General features: G+C 42.3%; 1 protein-coding gene across 3 annotated transcripts in view; it reads left to right on the forward strand.

Moving 5' to 3' along the window:
- The window catches only part of Cabcoco1 (ciliary associated calcium binding coiled-coil 1), a 117,804-nt gene extending 108,611 nt beyond the window's left edge, over positions 1 to 9,193 (forward strand). Inside the window, exons 6-9 of one of the 3 annotated variants that reach the window (XR_003850185.1) lie at positions 2,541 to 2,663; positions 3,078 to 3,218; positions 8,296 to 8,596; positions 8,710 to 9,193. Coding sequence is in view for 2 of the 3 variants with exons in the window: in XM_008837295.3 (XP_008835517.1) it covers positions 2,541 to 2,663; positions 3,078 to 3,218; positions 8,710 to 8,796 (351 nt within the window). In the remaining variant the exon portion in view is untranslated. Of the gene's footprint in view, positions 1 to 2,540; positions 2,664 to 3,077; positions 3,219 to 5,773; positions 7,557 to 8,295; positions 8,597 to 8,709 lie in introns of those variants that run through there. The other 2 variants (XM_029565526.1, XM_008837295.3) reach the window with 2 other exon arrangements.
- The last annotated feature ends 606 nt before the right edge of the window (positions 9,194 to 9,799 follow it).

Raw genomic sequence — 9,799 nt, forward strand, 5'->3', positions numbered from 1 at the left:
AGGGAGAGAGGGATGGAGGGGAGGAGGGGAGGAGGGAAGAGAGAGGCTGGAGAGGTGGTTCAGCTGTTAACAAGCACTTGCTCTTCTAGAGGACCTGATTTGGGTCCCCATCATCCATGTCAGGCAGCTCATAAACCCCTGTAACTCTAACTCTAGGTCTAGGTCTAGGGAATTTGATGCCCTCTTCTGGTCTCTGAGTGCATCCACACAAACAGCATATACACAAGACAGACAGACAGACAGACAGACAGACACACACACACACACACACACACACACACACAAATACATTGTTTAAAAATGAAAGAAATCAAACCACAGGGATGTGAAGGATAAAACAGACACCAACGTCTGTTTGCGTTCAGGTAGATAATACTAATACGATGACGACGTGGGCTCCAGAGGGCAGCTGGTAGACTATGCTGTCACCACACGGAGGGGCGCTCTGTAAATAAAGCAAAATAACAGGAAGGCCCACTCTGTGCGCAGGGAAGAATGGCTGTAACAGGAGTGTGGTGACAAGGGACAAGCCACCATTCTCCTTCATCTAAGAGGAAAGCGCTTCCCCCACCCACCAGCACATGCTCACTTTCCCCTGCCTGCTGTCAATCCAGTCGACTCCAAGTCCCGCTTCTCCCCCGACACGCACCCTGCAGCGCACTCTGGTTCCCAGCGTATATTAAAGCCAGCACCAAGTTAACCTCCAACAACTTGTCTCCGATTTCCACAGCACCTTTATTTTACCTATAATGTTTCTGAGGACACTGAAACTCAAGTCACCTTCTGCTTTCCTTTGCTTGGGAAAGTGAAGCGCTACTAGAAGATGTGGGAGTCTGCAGGTCAAGAGTGGTGGGAAGGGACACAAGGGGCCCCGTGAGAAGACAAAGTGCCTCTATGCCCCACTCAGCAAAAAATACTTCACCAATGTATGAGGATCGGAACACACTGTCCTGATGTTTTCTCAATGCTCTCTTCTGATTAGCATTTAATCTACTTAAGATAAACAGCCTGGAATGATGTCATCGAACAGAAGAATAATTAAATGCTTAACAATATCAATAATTTCCCAGTATGGCCACTTCATGACATATTATAGTTTACTGAAAATTTCAGAGGCTAAGAAGTCAGCACACCAGGCTGTCACTAAGTAATTATTTGACCTTCGGCCAATCATTTCACTTCCCCATTGCCAAATCTCCTCGCCTCTATAGATTTACACCTAATCTCAACATCCTATAAGCTCAAGCAGAAAACAATTATAGAAATTGAGTTCAAAATGCATATGCATAGGTCAAATCAAGAAAACTCAGCATTCAGCGTCCCCCAAAGCCCAGCTAAGGGAAGAATATTAATGTGCCCACGATGGGGTGTGACAGGGAGAAAGCAGAAATGGTGGGCTGGTTCTTTTGTCAGTTTTTTTCGCAGGCGTCTTAAGATGGTAACTGAGGAACCTACGCATTCCCAGAGTTGTGTCTTCAAACTTGTGGGCTCAGAATGTGTATCTGTCAGCAAACAGTGAGTGACTTCATCTCAGAGCTTCAGTGACAACTCATGAGAGTTTGCTGTGTAAGAGAGAACAAGTTATTGATTTATAGTGAGGTATGTAAAAGACATAGACACCAGAACACGCAAGTGGGCATGTCTTTACAGACCAACTGAGATGGGAAATTAAATTGCAGTCAAAATATTGCTTGTTAAACATGAAGTTAGAACAAGAGGAACTAATTAAATGATTCAGGGGTCTACTGCTGCTGGTACCCTGGTCTCTTCTCTCACTCCCCGGAATGGTGGCTAGATGGACCCTGCCAACACTGGAGTCCATTGCTCTCCTCGTCCTTCAACTTCTTCCTTCGTTGGGTTTACATCCTCTTGACAAAGAATTGTCAGATGCCTACATCAAGTCTCACTCTGCCCTCTGTGCTTTCAGTAATTCCCTCCAACCCCCAGTGCACTGGCTTTACCAATGTATTAACAATCAGAGTCCCCCCTGACCGTGTGTGTGTGTGTGTGTGTGTGTGTGTGTGTGTGTGTGTGTATGGCTGCATTTAGGTGTCAGAGATCAACTTTGGGTGTTGTTCGTTCCTTGGGTACCATCCACCTCTTCTTATTTGAGACAGGGTCTCTTACTGATTGGGAACTCACCAAGTACACGCAGCTGACTTGCCAGGGATCCTCCTGCCTCCGCCTTTCTGGTGCTGGGCTTTGCAAGCACATGCCACCACACCTGGCTTTTTGTGTGAGTTCTTGGGGGTCTGGAGCTTGGCTCTGTCCCTTCAAAGAGCTTGCAGACAAGAGTGAAGGGCTGAGGAATGACACAAATTAATGTGTTGAAATGAATCCCCAACCACAAAGTATAAAATAAGAAAAAATTCTAATTGCAAAGATAGTGCTCAAAATGTACTAGGTGACCAAGAGCAATGGCATCAGGAGTCAGAGAAGACAGTGCTTAAATAAGACACCGGGCTTGGACACACACCACTTGGTAAGGGAACTGGCTAAGATTGTGGTCACTCAGCAAAAGCTTTCCTCTTTCTCTGCAGCAAACCATAGAGGTTGTCAAGCCTGCAGACCACCCTTTCCCAGCCCCGCTGGAGGAAGGAATCTCACTGGATATCTACTCCGCATACACAGAACCACAGCCAACTCTGGATGCTGAACCAAAGGTAGGTTTCCTAGTGTCTTTTCATCCACTCTGCCTAAGCATTTTGGGGATGAAGGAAAGAACCCAGTGTTCTTCCATCATCTTTGCCTCTGACTTTTTTGCAGCCAATCCTTTCAGTGTTGCTACATACACAGGTCAGCTGGTGGTGATTAGGAGTTATAATCTCTTCCAGTCTATACTTCCAAGTCTCCACCTTTACATTCCCCAGAGTGCTGTGAAATTAAGACGTGAGATCTCCTAATCCTCAAGGGGAATGAAAGCAGGCAGATGTAAAATCAGAATCTGCTTCCAGTCTGACATTGTTCCTGGTATGATCGTATACAGAAGGAGTTTGAGGCTGCCTATAAACCCCCATGTACTCCATTGAATGTTGTTTACTTACAATATGTGAATGTGTTTACATCCTATGTTTTAGGGACTGGATCAGGAACAAGGCTCTCAGGAGACCCAGCCAGAGAGAGACACCACAGATGTGGACCCTTTAGTTGGTTTCACCATTGAAGATGTAAAAGCAGTACTGGCTCGTGTCACAGATGAGGTTTTAGTGAACATTCAGGTACCCAGCATTTACAGTGAACTCCCTTTGTACTTGCTGAAATTGCCAGCCTCAGACTTGACTTCTATGAAAATGGTCCCTGTTCTAGTTAGTTTCTCCATTGCTGTGACAAAACACTCTGACCAATACCAAGCTGGGGAGGAAAGGGTTTATTCAGCTTACATCTCCTGGGTTCACAGTTCATCAGAGAGCCCAAGGTAGGAACACAGGGCAGGAACTTGGAGGCAGGAGCTGGAGCACAGGCCACGGAGGAACACTGCTTACGGGCTTGCTCCCCTAGCCCTTGCTCAGCCTGCTTTCTTCTTAAATATATTTTATTATTATTTTATGTATATGAGTGTATTGCCTGCATGTATGTGACTGCACCCATGTCGTGCAATGCCACAGAGATCAGAAGAGGCCTTCAGATTCCCCTGGAACTGGAATTAAGGGCAGTTCATAGCCATGTGGGTACTGGGAATCAAACCTGGATCCTTTGCAAGAACAGTCAGTGCTCTTAACTGCTGAGCCATCTCTCCAGCCCCTCAACCTGCTTTCTTATACAACACCAGCCCACCTGCCCAGGGGTGGCACCATCCACATTGGGCTGGGCCCACCCACATCATTCAATAATCAAGAAGATGCCCACAGACATGGCCATAGGTCAGTCCAATGGAAGCAATTCCCCAATTGAGGCTCCTTCCACCCAGGTGTGTCAAGTTGACACTAAAGCTATCCAGCACGGGCCCCTTTGAGCAGACTATAGCAACAGCCCAGTCCTTGGGTCCTTGCACTGTCTTCTACACAACCACGAAATCCTCCACTGAGTTTTCTGGAGGCAATAAGATCAGGATGCAGATTTGCCAGCAGCACCTCATGTGCTGTGTGTTATCAGTTTGCATGATCAGTCAGCACCAAAGCCCCAGAAAAAACAGCATGAAGACTTTGAGCCCGGTAACACTGTAAATATGGCTTGCGCAAGAATAATTGACATATACTTTGAAACAGTGGACGCTGAAGACTGAATCATAATTCTTAGTCATCTTGCCACATTTCAAGTTTGAAATTCTTCTCAGATATTTGTTCATTTTTCATATACAAATAATAACGAAGCCATTTAGCCCAGCGTTGCGTGAAAGTGTGGTAGACACCACCTCCGTTGCGGGTACCAGGGACGGCTCAGGTAGTTAGCCTTCTGTTTAATGTTTCCTACTTCTGTCCCAGAAACCGATGCCCACTGCTACCTCAACAGAAAGACTTATAGGAATCCACATAATTTTCTAAGCTGAACACTTAATAAAGTGAATTGCATATTTTGAGCAAATCTGCAATTTCTTAGAAGTGACCATAAATCAGTATGACAACACTAATGTGTCTGAGGGGAAGATGTAGTTGTTATCTGGACGTAGGACCATATATGTAAGGCGCACTGCATTAACAATTCCTTTAGAAAGAGGGCAAGCATAGCTTGGCCTACACTTACCTTGCTAGCTGTTTAATCATCAAATGCTACTGCACTATTTACACGAGCATTCAATGATCTGGTGCCAACAGAATCAGCCAAAGTCCTCAGCTTAATAAAGGGTGTTTAGTGTTTACCAGAAATTGTGGAAGAACACGTTTTACACAAAGGGTTATTGTTAACGACCCTGTGAATATAATAACTGGTTAGTGTGTAGAAGGGCAGAGTGCAGCTGAATTAAGCTGAGTTCAGAACGTATCTCCTTTTTAGATTTGATAACATTTCATCTAAATATAGTTTATGTATAATCATGGCCCAGGGCTCCTTTGCAATCCTGTGGCTCTGAAATTATTGCCGAGGAACTACTAGACAGCAAGAGAATTGTTTGCAGGCCCCACAATTGAAACCATCTTTACCAAGGCCATGTTCCATGTAGTGAACCGTATGTTTCTAACTAGTCACTGATTTAAAAAAAAATATATATATATATATATATATTAGACGCTACAGTGTTTGTAGCCCTCTTCTCTCACAGAAAGAACAGAATTGCTGTGTGTGTGTGTGCTATCTTCCTGTTAGCCCCAAGCCATCGTGGTAGTTCATTAGCTTCTGCACCTAAATGTCATTAGGCACAGAGAGGCCTTCAACCAGAGGAGAGCGATTCAGACCCTGTAGGTACCATACCACTCCCTTGCCTGGTGGGTCTATGGACATCAGCCTGGACCAAATTACTGCTGATTTTTCAACAAAATGGCAAAATGATAGGAGATTCCACAGTGTCTTGAGGTAGCAAACCACTTCCTATATTGTGTCTTAGAATCCAACTAAACTCCATGCAAGTGAAGAGGGTCCTTCCACTGAGAAATGGACATGGATGGATGGAATCATTTGTCTACAGTTTCCCCTGATCAGAAGCCCTGAGGTGAAGCTGGGAACTTGGTTCTAGTTCCAATTCCAACGCTATCCACAGAAACCACAAATCTAATATCATAACCAGGCTACTTCGGATTTTAATACACTTGTGGGAGCGTACTTTCTCAATGCCTACCTTTGCGTCTTGGATAAATTCCAAGTTTCATAATTACCCTCTGCCTTACCTAAATTTCTCCTTCAGTTTCAGATTGGCTGAGTTATTTTCCACTCCTAAAACCCAGCATTCAAGGATCCTGGCTGCCACATTCCTTTTCAGAGAGAGCTGCATGTCAGTGTCCACAGTTGCTGTACACGTGCCTGGTGAAAACACCTGCTGTACCAACCGTTCATGAGTTTCGCTGGCAGTGTTTCAGATTTTCCCATAACTCTCTCTTCTTCATCTGAATCATAGTAATTGTAATTTTCTCAGAAAAAGTCAATAGAGAATTCATGTTTTAGTACATTTTTCCCCAAAGCTGCTTCTCTACTACAGAATTTCCTGTAGTGTGAATTCATAATTTTTCATGTTAATCCACTTACTTTCCCATGATTCACATTGCAGTTTTGGATATTTATTAAAAATGAAGTTATCTTGATCCTCATATGTCAATTAAAATGATTCTAAACACAGCAAACATTTCAAGCCAATATAGTTTAGGTATTTTCATTTTAAAGATACATTCAAAATGAAATTATTTTGGTCCTGAGTTGTGTAATAAAAATTACACCCCAATGGAGCAAACTTCAATATATTTAAGGAATTACATTTCAGAGAAATGTGATTGCAAATGCTGAATTCTTGCATTAAATGTTGGCTGTTGGCCCTAACATAGCAAAATACTGTGAGAAAATGAAGTTCACCATCTGGGGTTTTAGCATATCTTTAGGTCAACTTTGAACTGTCCAAGTTAGAAACATTGAGAAAAATCACCTCCAGGTAGTAAGACCAACTAAACGGAGGTCAGTCCCAGCCCAGTGGTTGAGGATAACTTGTCAGTTCAGCAGTGTTCTGGGGAATAACCAGGAGGCAGCAGATCAAAGACAGCCCGTGCAGACATGGAGTGTTTTGATCCAGGCTCTGCTGGTTGTGCCTAAACGAGAGCACCAATCACCAAGGTCTGAGGAGCTGGACAGTCCAGCTGCCCTTAGCTAGAAAGCACGAGTGTATTAGTGGACATAGAAAAACATTACTGAAAGAGCTGATTGTCTGGGAAGAACAGTTCTTGCCAATCCATTGGAAGTGTGCCAAAATTAGTTTTTCAGACCATTTCAATACCTATATTGTTCAATAGGTTGTATGCCATAAATTATTTTACTCAAGTAGCACTAACAAGTTTTGAAATGTTTCATGATTATATATAATGAAATATGCCATTGGTGAAGAATATCATGAAATTGAGAGATGGGATTATAAACATAAATTTAGGTACAGTGTGAGCAAAACCCTATTTTCTTACTTGATTTTTTTTCATATAAAGTCTAATTCAAAGTGGTTCAGTGACTTGCCCAAAACTACACAGTGAGACTAGGGCACAGGGTTGAGACTAGTTCACAGTGAGACTAGACCAGGTTGCTTTCTGCAGGATGCCCTGCAGGACGGCATCCGTGAAGAGCGACACCACCTTTGTAGCTTGGAGGACCATTTTGCTCCTTCCAGGGCCTCCTCCATCCGGTGACCAGGAAGAAACCAGAAGTCAAAAGTTGATCCAAGGGGGGGTGTAACAGGGCAGGGGGCTTGAACACCACTACCACACACACAAAACTCAATACACCTATAAATTCTGAATCAGAATGGTTGACACTAATATGTTCCTATCAGGAATATCAACTCTTCTCTGTGAAGAAACAAACAAAATCTCATTAAAAAAAAAAAAAAAAAAAATAGCAACTAGGGACAACATTCCAAAACCATGTACTATATTTACCCTCTTAAAATTAAATAAATAGGGAGGGGCTGGAGTGATGCTTTGGTGGTTAAGAGCACTTACTGTTCACATAGAAGACCTAGGTTCAGTTCCCAGTACCCACATCTGACAGCTCACAATCATCTGTAACTCTAGTTCCGAGGGATCTGTCACCCTCTTTTGGCTTCCATGGGCAACAAGCACATACATGGTGCATATACATAGATGCAGGCAGAGCACATACACATAAAATAAAAATAAACCCTTTAAAAATGTTTTAACTAATTTATTAAAATATAGAAATTATTTCTGGTCCTGAAGCAGAAGTGATATTTTTAAATTTCTATTTCAATTAATTAATAAAATTTTCTCAGAATTGTAATTACTCTGAAGACCTCAAATTATGTTATGAATATCCTAGACTTTGAACGCCTTAACACATATGTGCGTGAACATCTTCACTAAGTGCATGTCACTAAGTCACTCACACAATAACAGCAGAGAACCTTTTGCCATCCTTTCTCTAGTTTTTATCATTCATCTTGATGAAAGGAGCTCCTTGTATTGAGATCATGTGTAAGTATTTCTGGAACTGGGCAGGTAGCGATGTTAGTCTGCAGAATATCACCCAGAGGCTAAATGCTTATCACAGCTGCGGAGACCTCGGTAACCTTTCAGCAATTGCTGATTATTTTTTTAATTCTACCAAAAATATATCACAAAGTGGCCCTGTTCCAAGACTTCTAATGCATGATGAATACTCTTAATTACGAGAATTGTTCTAATTGTGAGATTATTTGTGTTATTATTTCGCCAACAGAAGCTTCCCGGGATCCCATTTAGAATGCATTGGAGGGAAGGTAAAAACAAAGGAGAGGAGGGAGGCGCAGTAACAGAGCCCAGAGCAGTTCTTCTGACGTGGTGCTCATTGGTAAAGTCTGGCTGAAAATGCAGATAGATTATCCTATCTTCCAACACAAGGCTATGTGAAAAATGGCTGTCCAAATACCACTTCCTGTCCATAGCAGACATGCCATACATTGGGAATGAGCAGAGAAATATGATAAAGTGTTATCACATCGCTACAGGCTGGAACACAGCTCTGTCTGCAGAACAGGAAGGTGTGTGCGGGATAATGTCTGTCTTTAGGCACTGTAGTACGTCAAAACCACAAAGACAGTGTGGAGCCCGAGATAACTCCGTCATAACCACTTTTTTATGATTGTCTTCGCAGACCGAGATAAACGAAAAGCTGCAGGTACAGGAAGAGGCCTTTAATGCGCGAATAGAAAAACTGAAAAGGCCTGAGGACTCCTTGTGAGAGAAGTGAGGCTGAACTTGAACACAGAAACAAACAAAACGGGCCCGAGTAACAAATTGTCTGGAGAGCCGTGTCGCCTCCATTTAGCTGCGAAAGGAAATGCAAAGCCCTGTTCATGATCCTAATTAGAAAAGCTCTGTGCCCTGTCTTGCCATCCCCCATCTCCAACAGTCTCTGAATTTGTTTTGCCAAATGTAACCAGACAAGAGTTTGGTGAATTATATAAAAAATTCAGTTACTTTTAGGATGGTCCTTTGACATTTTGCCGAATAAATGCTTTTCATCTTCTATGGGAATGAAGTCAACTTTTTCAATTAACGAAAAATGTGGAAAAAGAAAAGCAGTTGTACCCATTATTGACCCAAATGGACTGTCATCTTGCTACACTGGAAAGATAAAGGGGCTCAAGCCAGGATAAAACTCACAGTGACGACACATACACTACCTTTTTTTTTTTTTTCCTTATTTAACTCATTTGGTTTTCTTATTTAAATGTTTCAGTGTGAAACCAATTTTCTGCAATTATATAATGCAGTTTGAAGCATTTTAATTTATTCTGTACTGTATTTGCTGTTTCTAATCTTGTTACGGTCCCAGGAGAACCCATGCCCTATATAAAAAGAAGCAATGTATAAATGGTTATTAAAGACCAGCCTATATATAGATTGTAAAAATCTTAAATACAAATCAAACTCACAGAGCTCCCAGAATTAACCATTATATTGCACTGGAATAGCTGAAGAAGAAAAAAACCCTCAAGTCTTTAAATACCCTTATGAAAATATAATTCCAAAATGAAAATAGGTGTGTGCCAACCATCATCCCTACTTAGGAAGCCTAATTAATTGCTACCTACATCCTTTCCTGTGTTCCTAGACTTCAGAGTATTCTAGAATGGGGACATGGCATTACTAAGAGGGTCCTTCAAGAATTTTGAGATATTTGCATTTGGGTACGGCCTTGACTTCCAGTCATTTTCAAGAAACACCCAGAACATGTTCCC

Source organism: Nannospalax galili, unplaced genomic scaffold (assembly GCF_000622305.1).
Source record: "Nannospalax galili isolate Female #2095 unplaced genomic scaffold, S.galili_v1.0 scaffold178, whole genome shotgun sequence".
Lineage (NCBI taxonomy): Eukaryota > Metazoa > Chordata > Mammalia > Rodentia > Spalacidae > Nannospalax > Nannospalax galili.